Source organism: Anabas testudineus, chromosome 17 (assembly GCF_900324465.2).
Source record: "Anabas testudineus chromosome 17, fAnaTes1.2, whole genome shotgun sequence".
In the NCBI taxonomy this organism is placed as follows: Eukaryota; Metazoa; Chordata; class Actinopteri; order Anabantiformes; family Anabantidae; genus Anabas; species Anabas testudineus.
This window is the reverse complement of record NC_046626.1, coordinates 13,256,290-13,280,441: the sequence shown is the minus strand read 5'-3', so window position 1 is coordinate 13,280,441 and position 24,152 is coordinate 13,256,290. Positions and strand designations below refer to the sequence as shown.

The following is a 24,152-nucleotide window of genomic DNA, read 5'->3' as shown; positions in this document are numbered from 1 at the left end:
CCACCAAAAGAATTTAATTATCACTCCCGTAATCCAATTTAACATCTGAAGTTTGGATTCACAAGACGTAGAGTTGACTTTGTATTTTTATACATGTGTTCTGTTCTTGAGTTCCTGCAGCTAATTTTCAACTCAGAGGCCACACAACATGAGCGCAATGCTAAAGCATTGCTATGTATTAGAATTTGCATTAAAGTAACATTAATAAAAAACAATTACACAGCATAACCACAATGTATTCATACACAATATGTATGTGTTACTGCACAAAGTAAGCTACTAGGATGTTTGTTAAGCCATATTGCAGAGAAAAGCAGTAACCAGCAATCATGAGCAATCATAGGTGTTGTAATGTGTGCCTGGTTTTTAGTCTGCCAAACACTAATTAACACAAATTGCCTATGCAATAGCGCTGGTGAAATGTGAAAGTTAAGCAATGGCAAAGAGTGAGGGAAGATAAAAAGGGACCATGTAGTTTTGTCTCCACTGTAATTTCAAAATATCTTAAACCATAAGCTCATAAAGACCTATAATTTACACCATGTACTCTGTTCTTATGATAAAGTCAATTTATTTACGCTCAAGATGAGTCACACTCAAAACTCTTGCTTTTAGTGCTTTTGTGATATTACTTGGTGTTTTTACTGGACACCGAGTGCAGACAAGAATGACAGGCTTCAGCAAAAAAAGCTAAGGCAAGCATTTTCACACCATCATGCCTCAAAGAAAGACAGAATCAGAATAAAAAAAAAATATATTTACATATATACAGCCCTGACTGCAGTGAATAGAACACCAGCAAGCCACGCTCTCCTGGGTCAGTTCAAATGAAATAGAGAGGTTACCCTTGCAGTAGTAGGCCATACATAAACATTGTTTCTCTAAATAAGAATATGTGTCAGTGGCTCAGCATCATTACATCTGTTTTCTTTTACTTGGCTATTCTTTAATATGTAAAACTACGCCTCAGAAAACATGTGAGCTCTGCACTAATCCTCTCGCTTTCCACCTGGTGAATTTGACCCAAATTCACATTTCTCCTGTGTGGCTAGGGGACTGTTTTTTATTGAAGCCACGTGTAACAGAGACCACTGACCTGGCTATGTACTTTGGCTCATGAGGGGGAAGAAGAGAGAAACGATATTTAGGATAGTAATAGTTCCAAAGCTGCCGATCAAATGTTTGTTCTAAGACTGACTTTTCTCTGGCAAATATGTCTTTCGCCCGAATTTGCACCACTGAGGTAGCTCTTTTATTACAATGCTGAAAAGTAAGGATCTAAAAATAGGAGTCGTGTTGGGGAAGAATGAAAGCTCCTACTAACAGTATAATATCATGTTCAAAAGAAAGCTGCATGGGGCTGAACTTTAGAAACCTGAGGAAAATGTTACCATAAACCTGCTTCCAGCTGGGCAGATCATTTTCCTTCCAGTACATCGATTGTTGAGAAATGACAACACAAACTTCACATGATGCTTAAAGGCAAAATGACAGAGCTCAGACAGCATATCAAAAATTGCATGTTGCTTGAGCAGAAAAGTGGCTGTGCAGAGACACCTCTGCTCACAATAAAGACACAGCTGGTAGTACAGCACAGGTAGACCTTACACATCTCATGAACCATTAGTGTGCTGTGTTGCTTTGTTATATCATGGGTGTAATGGTTTCTAATGATAGCTTTCGTGTGCTGGCTGAATAAATCGGAACATTATGAAATACATTTATTTCTTCTTTTTTTTTTTTTGTTCCTTTGTGAGACAAATATGTTGCCTGCAGCTGACAAACCAGTCAACAAATCATGACAAAATAAATCAGGATTTGCCATACGCTAACATACTGTTGTCCAGTTTGTCATTAAGATTATATCATGTTCGTTCACAAATGGAAGTTTAATGCTAATGTTTTGTAGCTTACAGTAAAGTCTTAATGGGTTTCAGCTTTGAAGTTAAGTTTTATCAGTTTAAAATGAATCATTTCCAGTCAGTGTTATTGTTATGTCATGTTTTTGGGTACGAAGTCAGTTACAATTGTGGTCTCTATTTACAACTGTAAAATCAGGATTCACTTTGACCCTTCTTCATTATAACTAACAAAGGGAACATATGAGCTTTAAAAATGAAGACAGGCTCAGTGTAACTGACAATGACTAAAGACTAGTTTGAAAAGTCCATATAATATTTCCTATGAGGACTTGTACCGCGCCTGCAGGAGAATGTGGTTGCTAAATAATGGCCTTACAACACAATGTGGTGTTTTTATCTCATATTGCAAAAATATTCTGATGTGTTCCTGCAGGGCATTAAGTAGTTTATAGAAATGTTTGCTTTCCACTTTTGTTTAAAGGACAAACATGAAGTACACAACATCATTCACCGTCATTTTAGCACCCAATGGGTTCCCTTATAACAGCTGAATAGGTACAATTAATGGAACCTTTAACCATTTCGGGCAGCCATTGATTTCTATTCATATTCCCTGCAGTAACAATGTTATCTTCAGTTTCCATACAGAGACAAAGGGAAAACAATGGCTGCCTAGAACATTAGGAGAAATGCAAACATGCATTGGAATGTTAATAATGTAAAAAAAAACCAATTCACAAAAAAAATTAGCATGTGAGATTTTAAAAAGGAAATGTACATTAACTTAAATTAAATATATTTAAATCTATCCACGAAGATGTTGTTATAAGCATTAATACTGTACTGAGCAAGGATTCATTGAATCATTGTAATGTCTCATGGTCTAAATCCTGTTTCAGATGCCTTTTCCCTGCTGACGAGTAAAAATCAGAGGGAGACGCCTAACATTGCAGTATCTTACCGTGAACATATGGATGGATACTGAATTGTTGCCCGCAATATGTATCAGCATCTGCTTTGCCGAAGTCATTGAACATCAATGATAGTGTTTATGTGCATGTTTGTATTACCAGGTGTAATATATTTAGGTATATACAACATATAATCAGTTAACAGTTGAGTTAACACTAATTTGATACACAAAGGGGTTTGTGTGCCTCATTGAATCAACTGGGATGGACAAAGAAATAGAGAGTTATGGTTGAATCACAGTTTGAACACATTTGAACATCATTCATGGCAGGTAGCTTTATCGCAGGGCTGTTGTCTTAAGCTTGTAGCATCCTTCTGTTTCAAAGTAGTATCTGTCATTATGTTTTCCTGTAGACCATATAACTCGACACAGTTCAAAGAAGAAGCTCAAAACTGTGCCATAGAAACCCCACAACCCCACCATGCCAACTAGCGTTTGGTGGTGTAATTGCAGAGCAACACAGACACGCTATCATATCATAAGTATAAATGCGCGCAGCGGATATAGGAACGTTGCAGGTCCAACAGCACAGGCTGTTTGTAGATTCAATATAGAACCATAAATCAAGCTTTAGACTGGATTCATTTCAACTTAGTGAACCTGATAAAAGACCACCAGTGCGTAAACAGTGCAAACTTGCATGCTGCATTCACTGTAATATAACACTGTCTAGCGATGTAAACACTATGTGTGGTTCTTTCTTGTTACACTATTGACTTTTTAGTGCATTTTATTGTTCAACCCACATTGATCCTTTTGTTTCCTGCATATCACAAAACCTTCTTACTGTACTCCACCTTTTTTTACTCATCAGTTTATCATTTGGTCAATGAAATACTAGAAACTGTACATACCAAACCATAATCTTTACATCATCATCATCATTCTGCTGGACTCATTTTGCTTCAAAAACCATAAAAGCATATGGTTTTATGCTTTTATTTTCATATGAATCAGTTATCAAAATAGTTGCACGTTAATTGCTTTCTTGAGAGATCAAATGGAGTAATTAATTGTTTCAGCTCTAGTGTGCTTTCATTCATCTTTAAATAGTGTGTGTATACACTTTGTTGTTTAAATAATAATCTGTATGCAATGATAATAAAGTTGAACCGACTTTTATAGAACATATTTCAATAAGACGTGTTTCAAGTGCAGAAATGAAGATTGTTCCCCTCTCTCATAACATGACCCTGTCATGTTGCGCTCTTCGTGTTAAAAATAAAGTCTAATTCTGATAAAAAGCAATCTTCTTATCATTATGATGCAGTTTGCGTTCAGTCTTATTTCCCCATAGCCTCATTACGTTGTTTTTTTATACATATAATACTAATTATCCAGGTGCACAACACAACAAATATTCAGAGGATTAAAAATAGAATCTTATTTATATGAGCTACTTTCAGTAGCATGTTGGTGGTAATGAATAGCCTTGTGCCTTTTGCACACCTCTCTTTATTAAACAGCAGGGAACCCTTATTAAAATGAAATATGGATTTGTAAAGGTCTAGAAGCCTGGAGGAAATACAGATGGACTTGCTTGTGTGTGAACACATGCAAGAAATGCAGACAAGACATAAGGGTTTCATATGAGCCTTGTGACGGGCTGTCACAATAAGCATCAGGATCCGGTCCGTGGCTCGTCAGTGATCCGCTCCACGTTTTGCGTGCTGTCCTCCACAGCCAGCTGCTGCAGAGCAAGGGACCGGTGCGCCGTTTCTCTTCGCCTTGTTTGCCTCCAGTCCGGCTGTAGCTCCCACTGTCTGCACGGCGTGTGGATGAGGCGCAGAGGGAACAGCCGGGAGCGCACCGAAAGCCAGACGAAGTCTTATTATTATCCCTCTTTGGGTTGTATCTGTGCAGCAGACCGCTGGAGACTCTCAGACAGACTGTCTGGGAGACGGACTCGGAGTTTCGTTTTGTGCCGACACTGGGGTGCATCTAGTCTCCTTGAAGTGATCTCTCTTTTTTTGTGCAGACTCTCCGTAGCGCTCCCGTCGGAAGGAGCCGTAGCGCACGCACAAGAGGAGAGGGGGCTCACGATCCTCACTTCTGAACAGACCCTCGCCATGGAGATATTCGTCCGGTCTCGGACGTTTGGGTTTGAAGGAAAGCAGATACCTGCCACAGAGACCCCCGCTGTCTGAGCACTGTGAAGAAAGTGGAGCATGCAGCCGAGCCCCAGCCGTGATTGCGCGACCCGCCGCTTAGTTTTCGGGGGCCTCTTCTGAAAAAGAAGATGAGAGGAGGGGGGCTCCTGGTGTTGATCTGAAATTCACGCTGCACGCTGGGATCCATATTTTGGCATGATGTACCACTGTAAGTAGCCTTTAAAAGCGGATGTTTTGAGTCTTTCAAGGGAAATGCTGCGTTATGCCTCGTTGAATCAATAGCATTTATTTACACTCCCAGGTGAGGAGAAGGCGAATGTCAGAAAACGGGCCACGGGCTGCTCCCGCAGTTTAAAACTGTTGTGATGGGATCAATACATAGCCCATAGTGTGTGCTGTTATTGTGCAGCAGCTGGAGCCTGCAGACTTTTAATTAACATCAAGTTGCTTGGATGCAAGGAATTATCTCAATGTAGATATTTCACTATATCTCGATATACTTTTCAAAGTCCCCAGAGGATACAGGTCTGGTACATGACAAGTGTGGTGAAAATGTTTACATTGAAGTAGTTTTCACATGTTACATGTGCTTCTTTTTTTATTTAAGGAGGCTACACCATGACAAAGCAAGTCTTGGGTATGAATTAAAAGCCCCGAATGGGAGTAGATTTATGTGATAATCAACGTGATAACATGCTGAAAAAAAAAAACAAGAGCTCCCACTAACATCTCCACCCAGTCCAGGAGCTAAGTAGCTGGATGTCAGTTACTGTCTCCATTTACTTCTCCATTTTGTGGCTATAAAATAAGATCATTTCACAGAGCATGTATAATTTACAGACCTGAGCCAGCCATGTGTGATGATGGGACACACTCATACACACATTTCTACACACACACACACACACACATACACACAGTTTTTACAGGCCAAAAGAACCATATCTCACTCTCACGTGATGCTTTTAGGAACAGGGCCGCTCAGACTTTAACAAGAAATCCCAGGAGAGCAGGACTGAGGTGGGCTGGTATATCAAGGTTAAATAACATTTACACATAATCCATACTGTCGATGCCAAATCAGGATAGTGGTGCAACATTATATAAGCCATACTGACAAGTTAGGAAACTGAGAGCTTCCCCTGCCATGTACTTATGTAACAGTCTTTATGCAGGGAGGTATAGATGGGTATAGATGATGACTTTACAATGGCAGGTTTTGGTAACGTGAGCAAACCAACATGATTTTAAAGACAGAAAACGGCAACATTATATAAGCCATATGCACATTTGCGTGAGAGAGCGTCTCTTCCTCCCTCCCCCAGATGAATCTGAGCATATTTTAGCCCTTTTGGAAGACTGGACAAAAAGTCTCTCCAGCTGGGATGAAGTTAAGCTGATGTTGGCTGCTTAAATACTGACATCCTCATGAGTGATTCCTGAAGATGAAAAAGGTCACATCCTCCCAGACTGGTGGTGGGGTTTTATTGGCGAATGTAGATGTTGCACTTTGAAAAATCCTGCACTTCAGCTCAGGCTATTTTCTTAGAAACAAACGGCTGCACATTGAATGGTAAGAATTCAAAGACAGAGGGAGGACAAATGTTCTGTTGCCACCCCCTCCACCCTCTCTCTCTCTCTCTCTCTCTCTGTACCTCCACTCCATCTCTCACCCGCCCCAGACGCGCTGGTTTGGTCCATTTGTCTGTCTTGTCTTGGGAGGAAGTGCCATCTCATCTCACATTGCGCAAATGGTTTCAATGCATGCTAGTGTGAATTCTAGCGGGTTTTTGTAACTGCCAATTTCCATATCAAAGTGTCTGCATTTCAATAGGGAAAACTTGAGCTACCAGCCCCCTTTCCTCTAAGCAGTTTTGTTCTGGTGGAGTGTAGCTGCTGCTGTCGGTGGTAGAGGCTGCTCGCAGGATTGCTGGACACTGCAGTTGGTTGTGTGTGTGTGTGTGTGTGTGTGTGTGTGTGAGAAGCAAGTGTTTGTGTTGGAAACAGATTTAGCGTGGATTGGGAGAATTTGTTGGCCATAATTTAACACCAAAAGCCATGTATTTAGTGGAAATTGTTGGACGCCAGTCAGAGACGTGGTCATGTTAAAAAGATTTCTTCTGTTAAAACAGTTCCTTCAGTATTTGTCAGTGCGAGCGTAAAACATCAACAAAGGTTTGTATTTTACTTCCTGGGAGGAAGAGAACCCACTTCAGCGTCTATGGTGAAAAAAGAAGGCATAAATATGTTAGAAAAATCTGTTTACACATTTTGTCTGGTACTTATGTCTACATCTAAAACATCCTAGAGTTAATTCAGGTTCTTTTCTGCAAAATAAAGAGTTTAATTCCACGTTTAGTAAGTGTCGATGTAGATTCACCTGCATTCAGGGTTTGTGAGAGACTGTGAGTACCTAGCGGTGTCTGATTGTTTTTCTGTTGCAGAGACAATATTTATTTCCCAGTCTGTGCAGCTGTTGTTTGTCAGTGAAAGAATGCGGCAAGACACTGTTTATTTTGATGGATTTCTCCTTTTTTTTTTTTTTACTCCCTTCTTTGTTGATACGTGGCCTAATGTTCACTGTAATTTTAGGCAAGTTTAATAGATCTAAATAAACACACACATTTTTAACAAGCACAAAGTGAAACAAACAAACAAAAAAGAATAATAAAGAAACACTTTGTTGCCTTTGTGCATGCCCTTACTTTGAAAATAGGATCAGTGCAGGTTAATAGTAAAAGAAAGTGCATCATGTGAGATGCTGTTACTCAGAGACAGGGGATTGTGAATGCCATCGGGAGCATAGCAGGGGTCGGTGACCACGAAGGGCCCCTTCATGGTCATCCCACTCCTGGATAATAGCGTGAGCCAACCGCTCCACGACACAAACAGAGAAGAGAGCTTTCTTCCTCCACTCTTTCCTTTGTTCAGGCGAAATAACATCACAGAACTTGAGGGAAGAGGCAAAGGGAGGGCAGGTTTTTAGTTTTTGAACCCAGAGAGCAGGAACGAGGAAAAGAAAAACAGGACTTCACCTGCCATCTTCACTCACTGTGGACAGGTTTGACAGCTGTCGTGTTCAGCTCCTCTGACACGCTCGCTGCGATACAAACAAATGGACAGAGAGAAGGAAAAGAAGGAGTGATGAATGACGTTAGCTGGGGGGGTTGTGTGACTTGGCCTTGGAGGAGAAATCAGCTTTACATTGGTTATATATCAATCAATTCATGATGTTCAGTGCATTTTAGATGCATGGTATTATTCTTTTTTCCTGTTTTGCCGGCTTTACGTCCCTCTTCTCCAGTTAGTGATTTTCATTGCGTTCTAACAAAGCCCACAGGTAAGAGCTCTCTGCATTGTATATGTGTGAAGGAGGATAGTGCAGGCCCATTAGAAAAAGCAAGTGTAGTAAGTTTGTTGAGTCAAGGAAAAGTGAGAGTGGAGTGGAAACCATGCTGTGGTGCTGAGCCGAGCCGAGCCTGGTTGTTCAAATTATTAAAAAGCTGCTGAAGAGGAGAGGTACATGCATTCAGCTCTGTTCAGGCTGATGTCGGTGGAGAAATTGGCATGAGTGCTCCTTCTAAGATGGATTTCTTCCTGGGTGAGTGTTGCTGCAAAATGGTCTAGAGTCTGGAAAGTAGTGTCTGATTCTGAGGGGCTGACACCAAACCTGACATTTACTGGTGATGCTGAGAAGAGGCCCCCCCCAACAAAAACATTTTGTGAAACTGCATGGAAAGCTGCACTCTCCTTGTTCACATTTGGCCTGTTAGCCAGAGAAAGAAGAAGAGAAATACTACAGGAGGAGTAGATTTAAAAAAAAAAAAAAAAGAAAAAAGAAAGGGGCATTTTGTTTGTTTAAGAAAGTGCTTGGGGTGAGTTTCTCATTTAACTGCAAAAGCCATTTTGCGGCTTGCCTCAAATATAAAGAAACAGCCGAATGGAAGGAATGATTATGCGTTAGGGTAGTTAACCTGATGGATGCATTTATGGTCTCTCTTCTTTTCTCCGAGAAAATACATCTCTTCCCTAGTACCACCTCCTGTGTTCAAAATGACAGTCAACTTTCCCCCACTGGTCTAAAATGGATGTTTAATGATCAACAGAAGCTTGGAGCTGAGGTCTAGCAGTCACGCTGGCTCTATATGCACTCACCGCTGAGCCTCCGCTAAGACAGCTACCCCCTCAGTGCTGGCGTAGGGCGCTCCGCTCTAAAGGAGGCTGCTTCTTGAGTGATGGATCATCGGAGGTCTTATTGGGGTGTGTGTTAACCCTTTGGTGCGTGTAGATCTCTCTCGGTTGGGGAGCCGTCGGCAGCGTGTGATGGATGTGTCCCGGGTCTTTAGACTCCATATATCAGAAGATTAGCACTGACCTGTAAGTCGTCTGGGCCGCCCTTAGAGCTCCTTCTCCAACTCTGGCTGACATTAGCATATGAGGACACTGCTCTGTCTCAGGAGGAAACAAAGATAGTGTGCTTTATTTGGTTCTGTCATTGTATAGGTCATAGGAAGTGTGCAGATTAAAGGCTGAAGGCTTTGTGTTGTATTAGGTATATCTGACAGGTCATCTGTCTTCAACTGTGGAAATGCTCCTCTGTTCCTCAAATTCCTAAATAGTATCATATAATTATCCCAGAAATTGAGGTTCAGGCCATGCTTCACTGCTCGAAAATCTCTCCCTGTCCTCCTTCGTGGTACTCATGAATCATATAAAAATGTAAATCACTCTGCTGATGTGGAGTAACATTGTTATTTTTTTTAATTTTGCATTGAAAAGGAAGACATTTACACAGGTACACACCCTCACCCATGTTATCCTTTCCAACAGCACAGGCACATGTGTTTCCTCAGAATTTGGAAACACATTCTGTCTATTGAATGGCGAAAGGGAAATATGTTTGAAATTCTTCCGTTTACCTCAGTTTTCGCTGCACATTCTCACACACGATCATAAAAATCTCCCCACACTTAGTGCTCCACTCAGGCAGTGCAATTTCAGTCCAACGCTTAAATGTCACCTCCCACGGTATGGCTGGCATTTGTTTTTGTTGTTGTCTTTATGTATAGAAAGAATACTTTTAAAGCCAATTTTCAGGGAAGCTGTTCACCTGCCGTCTGCCAGGTCATCGTCTGCCATATCTAATAGCTGTTTGATGCCTACTTGGTGTCTTGTGATGAAGCCAATGTGTTTTCAAGGTGAGGAGATATTGTCAAAGCCCTTGAACGTTCCCCGGGCTTTGATTGGCAGGCGTTGTCACAGAAGATGAGAAGCAGTGGGAGTCGCACAGCAAAGAGAATCTATTACCCAGGATGGCAAGGCGTGCTTTCACAATGTGTCAGTGCAGTCAGCCATCTTGCTCTCTCCGTGTCTGTGGAGTAGTCCCTCCTCTGCGCAATGAGGGAACAGCTTTCAAGTTTAATTTTGGTGGCTGCCATAAATAATGTTATTGATGCTTTATACTTGGGGTTTCATACTATGATGAATTATCATCTAAAACCAAAAGAAAAAAAAAACACTGAAGCATTTATCCGCGGCCGTGCATAATCCATTTTATGATTTCTGGCACTCGAAAAAACAATGCAAATGACATCTTGGCGAAAATAAATAAATAAATAAAGGCGGGGAATACAGAACTCCAAATTCAGCGGCGCCCTTTCTCGCCGAGTTGTGCTGATTTCCTCCATTTTAAAAGCCTCCTCAATAGAGAGAAATTGCGAGAGACTCTGTGAGTTGCAGTGAGACCGGCGAGCTTGTTGATCAGCCAAGCAAATCAGATCTTGATATTTGAAGAGTGGAGTTGTGATTGCTAATCACTCCACTGCTGAGTTTTAATTAGGAGACTCATAAGCATTCTGTCATGTCTCAGCAAAGCATAGTCGAGCATCAGAGGTACTTAAGAGAACAAATAATCCGTTTTCTTATTAGCAATGGCTATGAAAAACACAGGTTTTTGTATCACAGATTAATTTTATGTGCTCACCTTTATTAAAAATACAACAGCACACTTGTGTTTCATGTTTGCACTTTATCGTAAATCACATCTTGACCTCATTAAAGAATAAAAAAGGCAGACTTCGACCACAGCGCCCCATTCATGGACACTTTTGTGCTTATCACTACAGAAAGTCTGAATCTAATCTTAAAGTATTTTCTTGGAGATTGTGCTATAGATTGGACTGGGCTTATTTTCAATAGGTAGGTTTCTGTCCTGTGCTCCTAAGACCTTTGTTAGGACATTTTAATTACAGCAGAGCTGGGTGTAATTGATCTAGGCTTAGAGGGATTTCACTGTCAATGAGAATGAGCCTGGGCACTAATACAGCCGAGCTAATGCGTCCACCTCTGTGCTGCACTCACACACTCGATAGAGGGCTGGTGGAGACAAGAGATGTGTCCTCTCGTTGATGATCCCTCGTTTATGTGTACTGGTTAAATCAGTGGCAGGGGCTGACTGACTCCACGGTGCAGACAACTCTGTCTCAGCCTGCTCTTTAGCATATCTGTTGCCAACATCGGTGCCACATGGAGTGTCCTCTTACGGAGCACTTTCTTCATGGTTCTGTGTTGTCACCCACAATCTTTAAATTTTTATAAGGCTGTTAGATAATGCTTCTCGATGAGGGTGAATTATTGATAGTCTTGTTCGTATGAGTGGGACAGGCCAGGCTTTTAACTCTGTGAGCTGCTGGGTCTCTTATCCGGTAACTAAGGGACGCAGCACAAACACCCAAAGGAATGATGTACTGGAGGAGGAAAAAAAACGGAGGCAGGGGGCTGAAAATAAAATAAAAGAAGCATGCATCCTTTACACTACTGTTGGGCTAAGCCACAGCACAAGGAAAACTTGGCAGCAGAGAAAAGCGTTGGATCTACAGAAGCCTTTTCTGTGTTTTTGAAGCATTGAGAGGTGATATGGTGGCTGTGTATGTGCTGCTTATATTTGTTGATTTGGAGGGGAGTACACACAGTGCTGTGACTCTGCTTTTTTATATTTTGTAGGATTAAATATTTCGAGTTGGCTGCTTCTATTAAGACAAGATGCTCAGTCAGTGATGTTTCAGCTTTCAGGTGAAAAACTAAATTTATTTTTTCTTTTCTATTAATCAAACAACTTGGTCATTAGAGCTTAAACAAATAATTGATTATTTTGTTATTCCTCAGGGTTTGCTTTATTTTCTAATAAAAACTTCACTCATTCTCGACTTTTGGCTGGATTCTTTTTTCTTTTCATGGTTTTTATGTCTTTGTAAACGGAATAGCTTTGTGGTTTGGACTGCTGGTCAAACAAATCAAAGCAATAAGGAGGTGTCTGGAAACTTGTGACAGTTGTTTTTCCACTATTTTCTGGCATTTCTTTGATAAACTAATGGTAAAAAATTAAAGCCAAAGTGAAAATAATTGTTTGTTGCAGCCACAGGCTTGATAATACATTCACAGTCCGTGTGATTTGAAGCAGTTGTTCCAAAATATCCAAATGGACTAATATTTTCTTTTGTGAAGTCACTTTATTGTTGTATCCTCGCTCCCAGGCAGCATAAACTGTATTTATGAACATTTTTGGAGGAAGAAACCACACATGCACAAGTCTAATGTGTTTTTAACAGTCAGACAGAGGTTGGAGCTGCCCCCTTTGACCGTGAATGACAAACTGTAACATGCTGCAAATGCAGAATGATTGTCTGTGTCTCTCTTCACTGCACATGCTGCTGCATTTCAGTAAAACTCATCCTTAACTGCTAAATGCACACCCGTACACCCTGACAGCTGTCCTGATTCTTATAGTGTGCACTTTCATCATTGTTCCAATTCAATCTGTATACACTCATACGCCTCTTCAGTTTGCATTACAATGGACTGAGCAGAGCAAATTCGTAGAAATAGTGGTAAAGTGTGCCATTCAGCATGCTCAAATTCAACTGTGTTGTCCTTTAAGCTATATTTTATAATACATTATAACATATTTTAACACATTTTAACATTAAGTTTTTTTTCTAATCAAAACTTCCACATCGTTAAATAAAGATTAAATTTGCTGCATTTCATGATTGGGTTGTACGATTTTAGAAAGCATTTGTAGCTGTGTAGAGACTCGTGTTGTTGTAATTATGTCTTGGTATTTTGGTCCAGTCTGGCTTCTTAATAGTTGCATCCATGAGGAGTCTTTAGTAAAAAATGTGTTCTCACCTCTTTTGTAATAGTGGATGATGAGTTTAGAGGTATTTCAGGTGCATCAGTAAACCTGCAGTGGTCTATCTTTCAAAATGAAATGGAGTACTTTACAGCTGAATCAGGGGTAGTTAGTCTTAAATAATAACTATGGGACTGTCTCTTGTACAGACAGGAGGAAAACAAGAAAGTAATTATGTACAAAGAAAACCAGAAAAACAAGTACAACCAGCTCCCATTTCCCACTAGAAATGCTGCAGATTGATGCCCCTGTCATGGTTTCCAAAGGAACAGACAGAGTGGGTGGACAAATTAATAGAAACCAGTACTGAGAGACGACTTTCAATTGAGAACAAGCTCAAAACCCATCCCGGCCCACAGTGTGTGTGCGCATATTAAGTCCATGGCTCATTTCCAACACAATACAACGAATCGTAGAGCTGGTCTAAGTGGCTAAGGGATATTAACCTGTTATTCTAAGCCTTGTTATAAAACTGTGTCTCTACAGAAGGATTTTTGTAATCAGAGCAGTAATCAGCCTCTAATATATGCTATTAGATTTGAACAGAACAGTATAGTTCAATATTGATGTTATTTAATGACGTTTAAGATAAATTGAATTAAAATACAAATTTCAATTTCAATAATCAGGTCAAAAACTGTCCCTCAGGGGTCTTGGAGAGTTTTTTTTTTATAATTACAGCCAAGAATATGAGGTACATCTGTGAACGTAATGTCATTTTCCTGCTCTCCCTCTAACGTTGATAGAATATGTCCGTAATCGTCAATATAGTGCACAAACACAGGCATTTTCTGCCACTAACATGCTTCTTTTTTATTGAGATGTAACCAAATTTCAGCTGCTTCTGCGCAAATGGTATCTAGTTGAATTATCAGTAATGGGTCAGCTTTAAAAGAAGCTGTTCAACCTGAAATGGTGCAAGTGTCAGCTCCGAACAGCCATTGGTTAAATTACCATGAATAATTTAAGGAGGCATTGAGAACAGACTGAAAACTTACGGCAACATGTCAAAGTGCTGATTTCTGTCAGAATTATTATCAGTTTTTAGATAACATTGTATCAAATCACCTCAACCAACCTCAACAATTATCACTGAAATTGTCAAGGTTTCCACAGCTCTGTGAAGCTTTCAGCATCTTCAGTGCATAGTTTTAGTTAAATCACTGTTTCTATTTACTCTCACTGCTCCCATAGTGTAATCTCCAGACACAGCAGGCGACCTTTGCAATAACAATATTAACACTACATGCTCAGCTCTAAGTTTTGAACAAAGGGGAAGATTTAATGCTAAAGAGCAAAATATTTCACTTAAGAGTTGGTGGAAACTAAATATTTGTATTAAAAAAGTGTTAAGGGTTCAGTAAAGAACAATGGATGTGAATCTAAGCTTGCTGTCGCCGATACACTGAAACCTGTGAGAATACCTGCTAAGTGCTGCAAACTCAGAGTCATGGCATATTTGAACAAACACCTCAGCTAAATATGTGTACATTGATGACGGGATTGCCCTTTAGAAAAACACTTTTCTCCAAGGCTGACTTGCAAACACGCAGTGTGTAATCTGATATCACAAGCAAAATACTGAGAAACTGACAAAAAAAATGTTCTCTCGCTCCTTCTGATGGTTTTACCTGCAGTCTGCTGTCAACTGTTAAACGTAGTGGTGGGTCCGCAGTAGTATTGGCAGCCAGCTCATGGGACTCATTAGCACTGGCAATTATTCCACACAGTTGTTTAGGTATATGAGGCAATTTCACAGGTCCACTGTAGCTGCACCCTGTTTTGCATTGGTTACATGAATTTAATCAAATTTCTGGTACGTTTCCCCCATCTCTAATGCACAAAACAGACTGTCGATTTCCACCTCTTTACTGTAGATCTCACACTCCGGAGACTTAAATTGTGTAAGAAAATTACATTCTCTAAATACTGAAGTCATATCTACAACTTGTTAGGTTCTTGATATTTATATATTAATAGTTTTTCACTTGCTATATATCGTCTACGTTGATTGATGAAGCGTTCTGTAGGTAGTTGATAATAATTCAGTATTATAAAAGATTAACTTAAGGTGATATGTGTAGCAGCATGTTGTGATAACTTCTTAGTGGATTGTTAAATGTAATTTTTGGGAAAAATTTGTGATTATAAAACTGTGTCCATGTTCTGCTGATTAATTAGATAATTGACTTATTGTTTCAGCCAGTTTTTTTGCATTAGTTTGGGTTGTTTTAGGCTTCATATTTAATGATGAATGCTGAGCTGTCAGTGTAGTCAGGACAACTTGTTAAAATGCTTGTTCAATACACATCAATAAACCTCACCGTTATGAATATGTTTTTGATAAAATGGTAGTGATTCAACTTCATGGTCGTTTCAGAGGCTGCAGTGTTTAGTTCTGTTGAAGTTTGAATGTACTGGAGGAAAATATTCTTTATTGTGACATTTTAACCCTAGTGTAAAAGGATTTGTGCCTTTGTGAATGTGATCGTTGTTTTTCTTTTTCTTTGCTTCACATACCAAACCTGCACTAACTGTATTTAACAAATGGCTCCTTAATGTTTTTTTTTTTTTTTTGGTACAACATAACTCTTAAGCAAAAGGAAAAAAATCAATAACCAGCAGACTGCTTCTGAGGTCACAGCCCTAAATTAATTAATGCACATCACTCACTAAGGACACTGAATGAATACTGGCTTCAGTTTGAGTCCATGTGCAGCTTGTGCATACGTAATGCAAAGCAGACTGGTGTTTGGACAGGAAATGTGTTTTAGGTTGGGGAAAAATACTTTTTTTAATGAACTGCCTTCAGGAAACTATTGTGGATGTATGTATGGATGTATTGGAGTTGGTTTAGTGAGCCATAAAGTTAAAGTCACAAAACAGTTGGCAAAACAGTCACTACATTAAATTGTTTCCAGTTGAAAGAAGCCGCATTGCTTTAAATAGCTTCTAAAAATCAATAAGGAAATGCAATGAGCATGAAGTGCAAATGAGTATGTCAGGGGAGACATAGCAGCTTGTTTGAGACTGATGTAGATGTCTGGTTAACAGGTAATGTTCTGCTGATAAAAATAAAGTCTCACTATCAGACACAAAACACTTTAACTGGTGACATAACAGCTGCATAGCTGGAAAAATGCAAAGAAGCAGTGGAGATGCTTACACTACTGGCAGATGTGGCTTAACTATAGTAGGTGTCACATGAGGTTAAAACTAGAAATTGTCTAATTTGTGTTAAGGAATGAATTAAATAATGATGCATTCAGACTTTACTTGATAACAATGTAGATTTAAAACCTAGAGTGTAACATCTAATTGACTTTGCTAAACTACTTTTCTAGTTTGGTGTCCTTACTAAAATCACTCTCAACTTTGCACTGAGTTTTGCTTCTGAGGCTACTTCCATACTTTGTGATTGGTGGAAGTCATGCCCGCTGTCTGAGAGGACAACTTTGTCATTGTACCACTTTGTCATAAGCTCCATTTGGATGGGATTAATTTTACAGGGGTGGGGTCCGGGGGATGTTGGGAAAATGTAATCGAAAATTGAGCATGTCTGTAAATTTTAGCCCCATCTAAATCTTGCCATGTCAGTAACTTGTATGGATTTTAGAGCTTGGCCAAATTGGAGACCTCCCGTGCCCAGCAGAAATAACCTTAGATAAAGCCTCAGCTAGTCCCATCCGAAATAACAACCTGACATAGTTTGCACATGATGTGTCATTTCCTTTGGGGAGAGGGTTACTGTGCACACTTTTCTGGCTTCTACCCCAAACTGAGATCGCTCTGTTCCAGATGCTGAGTTTTTACTTTGTTTGAACAAGTTGCAGGAATTATGTTTGATTATTATAATACATATTTGGTGCACATGAATGGAGTTCTGTAATACTGGAGACTGATTACACAGATTTCTCCTTGCTTGCATGTTGTTCATTAACACAGATGTTACATATTAGGAGTCACTTAGGTAGGCTGCATTTTTGCTGAAAACTAACCCAGTCTGAATGGAGCTATAGTGTGTAAAGATTTAACATTGTGTCAACGCATTTTCCCCCCAGAAGGTGTGAACATCAACACATTGCCTGCTGTGAAATGTGGCGAGGGAGTGAATGAATTTGTTGTGTGTGTTGTGGGTTTAGATTGGGGTGATGTTGCCAAGCCAATCATGTTTTTTCCCTCGTTAAAAGTCCGCTTCAACAATAAAGTAAGCTGGAGGTGAGCAGTGTATGTGTGTGTGTGTGTGGATAAAGAGCATGCAGAGGAGTGCTAGAATTATGTGTGGAGGAGGCGAGAAGTGAGGCTTTCAGTAAATTTATAAAGAGACTGATTGAAAGGAGAAACCGGTCTTTTCCATGTCAGTGTTGAGCTGCTCTCTGCTCCTCGCCGGTGACCCTACCGCTTAACCAACTGCACTGAGGTCAGCCTATTCATTTCGTTGCCAACCTGAAACGGCTACTGAGCTCAGAGTAGCCTCTAGCAGAATATTAGTGAATGGCTTTGATGTTGTAGTTACTTTTGCCTTACATAGTTTGTTTTTACTTCCAGTTCAATTTGTGCTGAATTAGCCATTAAGAAATGCTCAGTTGTGGAGTCTAAAAGAATATTTCCTATTGCTAGAATATGAGTGCTCAATATTTTCAATAATATCTTGCATGTGTTGTCTGTAGCTTCTGAAATTTTAACAGTAATAATGATAGAGGAAGTATTACATATTGGCTCATATCGAACCAAAGTCACATTTTCTTAAAAATCATGAGGGCACACGATCCACAAAACAAGCAAGCAAACCAGGAAGCATAAAAACTGAAGCAAAACAACATTTCCATCACTTCTCAATCTGTCCTTTATTCTCTAAAATTATCCATCAAACGCTTGTAAATCAGTTGTTCAGGAAGTGGCCCTGGTTTTAAGATGGCTATTAAATCTATTTTAACCATGAAAAGATTACTACTGTTTCATTACGTTAGGTTCGGCCTGTAAATTAAATATCTTTGGTAGTTCAGTCGAAAAAAGACTGTTTCAAGATGTCACCTTGCACTCTGAAAACCAAAATTTTTGACAATTTCCTGACAATAATAGACTGATTAACCACTGACTTGTAAAAATAATCACATCTGACGTGCGCTCTGCATTTGACAGGTGGACTGAGATAGTAACAGTGCTGATGAGCTTTTAGACAGTTTGAATTGTTTGGGCGACAGCTGATTTCAACCACAAACTTCAACAGCAACACCCACTTTTACCCTCGCTCCTGACTGTCAGCTCCTACACACAGCCTCTTTTGATGACTACACACCGCCTTCCCTTCATTTTGCTTGACACTAACCTGGTTGTTCAGCCTGGGTCTTCTTTGTTCTCTTTACTTTACTAAGCTTCTTTGCTCACCCCCTCTCTGTTTCACTATGTCCATCTGCCCGCTGGCACTCTATCTTATCTACTGCCTCAATCATTTGGCCAAGAGCCGCTAAACACACCAACTGTTGTGCACGCTCAACCAAATAGCGAAGCACTGCACCTTTCAGCTTTTCAGTTTGAGCTTTTTGAGCTGCACTGAAACACGTTTCAACTTAAAAGCATGTCTTTTCCCCCCAAGGTCTCCTTTTAATCTAGAGTGATCTCAAAAAGAAAATAAGACATAAAAGCTGCAGTTTAAGTGCCCCGAATTACATTTTTGCATATTGAAATGTTACAGGAACTCATTCTGACGCAGACCTCAAAAGAAGATTTTGCTAGAAGTTAGTTCTGTGATTTATTAGCCATCTTAAAAAGATCACCTGTTGATATAGGTATGTTATTTATAGTCACTGAATCCAGCTGGAGGAAGCAACATATACACATACACACAAGAACTCATCCAAAACCAGTTGTTTTTTGAACAGAAAATGAAATTAATTGTTCCTTCTTCCTCTCAAGCAAACAATAAAAGATCCTGCACATACAAAGCAACAAAATTCAATCGCTTCTCTGTTACCTCTTCGTGTTGCTATGAAACCATTAATCAAAAAAGTAGAAAAAGAACATTGTTTTGCTCTTAAGAGCCAGTGCCTTTATTCCTGGTCAGTGTGCCTATGAAATGCAATCACAACGTCTCAGCAGCCACATTTAAATATTCAAATTCCATCAACTCCAAAGATATTTCCTTAAAGATGATGTACTACTCTGAAAACCAGCGTATATTCACATTTGAGAGGCTCCAAGTAAAGGTTTGGCATTCTTGCTTATAAAATAAATTTGCCTCAGTTGTCTAATCAGCACATCATTTCAGATAGGAAACTTTTACTGTGCACAGCTGTGAACTGCGGTCTAATAGTAGTATATCTTAGAAGCTCTACGTTGATAAAACGCTCTTTGCGGCGCTCAACGTCGACACATCTCTGTTTCTGGCAGTTGATCGCAGCTCCTCTACATCACTTGGTGGAGCCAAGGAAATGACATCATGTCCCTGCAGGGGTTGAAAGCGCAGCCCTGACAGGACTGTCATGACAAAAGAGTTCCTTAGGAACATCAGGGTGCACCGAGGACAGAGAAAAACTGTCTGGAGGCTGTGTTTTCTTAGTTCCTGTAGTTCTCATCTCCCACTTCTAGCCCATCAACTATTTTGTGATGTTTGAAATTCTCCCCTCACATCTGTCTTTTTTTTGTCCTGAATGTAGGGCAAGGGGGCGGAGCAAAAAGTTCTCCAAATTAGTAGTTTTTCAAAGAGTAGAAGACGAATCATTGTCTTGGCAAGATCCAGAGCCACATCTCTATTTCACTTGTAGGTTTTCAGCTTACACTTGGACTTGCGCATTAGTTTTGTTCCAGTCTTACTTGATATGTATGTATGCACTCTTTATCTCTCTCTTCTCGGCGCTGACAATTGAAAATAAATTAACATTCCTGGGCTTTATTTTTGTCTTCTCTAAGCCTGTGGAGAAAACTTGGGGGCGAACCCAGGAGGTCAGGCCATACTCACAGGCTGTCAATCCTCCACGGTGACCCTGACGCCCCTCTCTTTCTCCCCCTTCCATTCTTCTCCTCTCCTTCTCTCCCTCTCCCATCCATTTAGCCCTCCCAGCTTAGAAAACTTCCAAATCCCCCCCTCCTTCTTTCACTGTGTCTTTCACTGGACGCCTCTCCAGCTTGAGTGAGGCAGACACAAGCTTTGTCAAAGAAGCCTCACATTCATTCAGCCGGCTGTTGCACACAGCCTTGTACTTCTTGTTACGACATGTGGGCTGTCTTCTTCTATCCATTTATTTTAATTATGTTTTAATTGCTTGCTGTCCTCTTTTAAATGCTTGCTTATTATTTCTATCAGGCTGATGTAAAAAATTTGCTGTGGACTGTGATTTTCTCCATTATCTTAACTGATGATAGATTTCTCTCCTTGGGTTTCCACCGTGGATGTATAGGACACAAAGGAAAAACAGATGTTATCAATGTTTGTGTATCATTTCTCATTCCGTCGGTGGATTTTTTCAAGAAATATATACTGTTAATTGAAGAAGAAAACCTGTGGGAATACATATATACTGTATTTATTTAGGAAGACAAGCTCAAGGCGCAGATGAAAATGAATAACTTTAATTTAGTCAGTGGTCTTCTGGTGTATATTATATGTTTGAGCTCATTAGATTTAGTGTAGGTGGTGACAGTTAGTCATAACTGTGCACCTTTTTTTAACATATCTGCCTCAGTGGAACATGATGCTCATTATGCAGAAATTGCTGGCCAAGTAACAAGTAACCTCAATTCCCTGCCTTGGGGGTGGGTGGGGGGTGAATTGGTGTGGATAATTCCTCAGCACAGTCTCTGAGGAGTTAATGATTCCTCACTTACCTCTTAAAATCATTTTCTGCTTGAGAACATCTTAGGCCCCAACAACCGTCATCCCCCTGTCCCCTGATGTGAAATTATGATACGTCTGTCAGTACTTGTGTAAAGCATCTTAATGTTAATCGCCTAATCCTTTTATCTCAAGTCTGGACCGATTCAGTGCAGAAATCCTACCAAACAAAACAGTGTTTTTAGGAAGATGAGCATGGCTGTGTCCTCCACCAGCTTAGGAGAGAAAGAAAACATGTTGCTCTGCGGGGCGACAGCTGATCAGGGGAAAGAACCCCGGGGTGGTAAGACCAAGACTTCACTCGGGAGCCCTGGCAGGTTCTCGCCCCCTGGTGTCTGGAGAGTGGCTGAATGACTCAGCGGACCCAGCAGGCCATACGGGCAGGGGGATGTGCCCCCAACAGTTTCCAGTTTCCTCCTGTCAGCCGGCATCACGGCTGCCCTAAGGCGCCCAGGCCTTATATTTGGGGACGATAAATGAGACGAAGAAGTCATGTCTGTCCCTGGGGATTTGGTGCTCTGCCCAATGTTAAACTTGTGGCAGTCTTGTTAGAAGTCTTGAGAGTACGAGCAGCCTCCGTGTGAGACTTCTCATGCAGGAGATCAAGTACCTTCCAGTAAAGTCTTATCTGATCTGGCTTGGCGCCACAGGCAGATAAACAACTGGAAGATGAATAAACTCCTATTAACCCACTCTAGTTTAGCCGATAAATTGCACATTACGTTGTAAGGTGCTGCACAACTGCTTAGTCAGTTTGACCTTAAATGAAAATAAATACTCTCAGGCTAGATGCATTAGGGTTCTTTTCAACCAGGCATGGGTCATGTATATAATGAATCCAATTGTGAATTAAATGTATTACTCAGTATGGTAATGTGAAAGCTTCCCATGTTTTGTGGGTTTTCATGTTGCCAAAAATATCCAAGCGCATTAGCAAGGCCTGCAGAGCGATCAGCTCTGACTGCTCTGCTGCTCAAATTTAGGTTCATTATAAAATAATCAGGGTGGTTGACGGGTGGCTGTGGAGGACCGGCATTCATAAACGGGAAATATTCACTCTCCTCTACGTAGCGACGGCTACCAAGTGACCGAGCCTGTGTTTAATGTGGATAAGTGTGTGTGTGTGTGTGTGTGTGTGTGCACTGGGGAGATGTTGGATGGCAACTGCAAGGGAATAAACAAGAACCAGTGCGTCTCTCTGTGTGTGTGTATATGCACTCATGTGGGTGTGTGGATGCTTTTTTCTACCTGCGTGTCCAAGTCGGCAGTCGAGTGTCCATGGCTATATGTTTGGGCATGTAGTCATATAAGAGTCTATGTGTGTGTGTGTGTGTGTGTGGCATTTCACATATGACACAACACATCTTTCGTCAGTGTTTGACTTCAGTAAGCAGCTTATCTGTCTGGTGTGTTAGTCTGTCTCAGGCGCTAACCTTTTGCAGCTTTTGCAGACAAAGGACTGTTTTTCCCACCCCTCGATAAGGAAGGAGACAAAAGTAGCTCACAAAGCAGCCGTGTCTCTAATGGCGTCCTGTGCGAGTGTGTTGCTGGAGTGACATGCTTTCTCCCGTGGGGATCTGGGAGTAAATGGGGAAGGTGGAACAGGGGAAGAGTGGGAGAATGAAGCTGTGTAAACATTCAGCTGGCGAGTGAGGAAGACGTGTCGAGCACCAGGCACGCTATCTGCTTTGTTTTCATGTGGATGACCCCATAATTATTTGAGAACAGGGTTTTAATATTTCTGCGTAATTTGTTGTTGGAGGGGGGAAATGTTGTGTTTACTCAGTCAAACAGTGGAAACTCTCTTTTCATTGTGTTGAGATTTATCTGACTGCATTTCAAAAGACTTCTGTTATTGCATTGCGCACATGTACAGTGGAAAACAGAGGAAAAACCTGAGATATTGATGACCATTGATTTCCTCTCTTTCTTCCAGATGAGACGATGACTGGTGATGCTGCTCTGAGAACTACTCATCGTTGACATCGCTCCAGCTCTCCACTCTCCTGTTGCAACACATTGAACCACTATTATTAGCCATAAGGCTCCTGGATTGTTTGCATACAGCACACAATGGCCTCTGCACTGTGGAGGTGTCCAGTGTTTCACTGCCTCTTGCTTCTTCTCATTTGCTTTCACTGTTCACAAGGTGAGTTACCATGGAGTTGCGTGGCAGAAAGTAGTGTTAATGTGATTCTGGTCAACCTTTCAAGAAGCCACTTATTATTCAGCTTATGAATGTGTTGAATTTATTAGCACACATTGTTGCAGCCACACAAAAGCAGCGAAGGCTCTTATGTGGCAAGGTTGCTGAGTTCTTCTTCAGTGGCTTTACCCTTGGAGTTTGAAAAATGTGTTTCAAACACTAACGTCTGGCAACCCCTGGACACTAGCTGACACATTTCTTCATTTTAAAACAACACTGAAATGATGTGTCAGAGTCCTTACCCTTAAACCTCATAACTGCAGCTTTTCTGCACGCTGATCTTTATAACACATTGGCTGAGCGCACTTTGAGACACTGGAGCCACAGAGAATAGATGCATTTTTCTTTTGCACCTAAATCTGATCGTTCCGAGGAGGCACAACACCTACAATCGCCAAAAGCAGGGCTCTCGATTCAGCACCAGACCGAGGAAAGAATGTGTCAGTGTTTTTTAATTGCCTGAAATGACATCCCAAGGCTCACTCTTGGTTCCTCTCCTCACTTTTGATTACATTTGGCTGTAATTACAAGTGTTGTCACAAAACACTCTGTCTGTTACATGCCCATCAAAATCACTGATGCTGCTATGTCTGCTTAGTGATGAGCATTAATTTTTTCCGTCTTTCGGTCCCATTGTACTGGAAAACAAAGTAACCCAGAATCACTCGCTTGTGCCAAGCATTGATTACAGATTGATGTTGAGGTATATTTTGAGGTCTTTCTTTCTTTTCAATTTGGATTTTGCCTTTTTTTTCTCTGTCTTTTGCTCTGTCATAGATTTCTCTTCCAGTTACATTTTAGGTCTGTCTGCAGTGTACAATTTGTTGACAAAGACAAGTTGCTATCAAGCAGGCTGTCCCTAACGGTTTTCAAACACATTTCTATTATTTCTAAATTAGCAATATTAGATAATATTGAAGAATCTAACTGTGGCATTTGAAGAATAGCCTTCTTATTTGGCTTGGCTTGGAAACAGAG

The 24,152-nt window shown here is 40.5% G+C and overlaps 1 protein-coding gene across 8 annotated transcripts in view; it reads left to right on the top strand.

Moving 5' to 3' along the window:
* Nucleotides 1-4,577: 4,577 nt before the first annotated feature.
* Nucleotides 4,578-24,152, top strand: part of LOC113171779 (adhesion G protein-coupled receptor L2-like) — a 77,603-nt gene continuing 58,028 nt past the window's right edge. For all 8 annotated transcript variants that reach the window (XM_026374463.1, XM_026374462.1, XM_026374461.1 and 5 more), the window contains exons 1-2: nucleotides 4,578-5,154; nucleotides 22,905-23,117. In XM_026374463.1, the coding sequence (XP_026230248.1) occupies nucleotides 23,042-23,117 (76 nt within the window). In that variant the 5' untranslated portion in view covers nucleotides 4,578-5,154; nucleotides 22,905-23,041. The remainder of the gene's footprint in view (nucleotides 5,155-22,904; nucleotides 23,118-24,152) is intronic.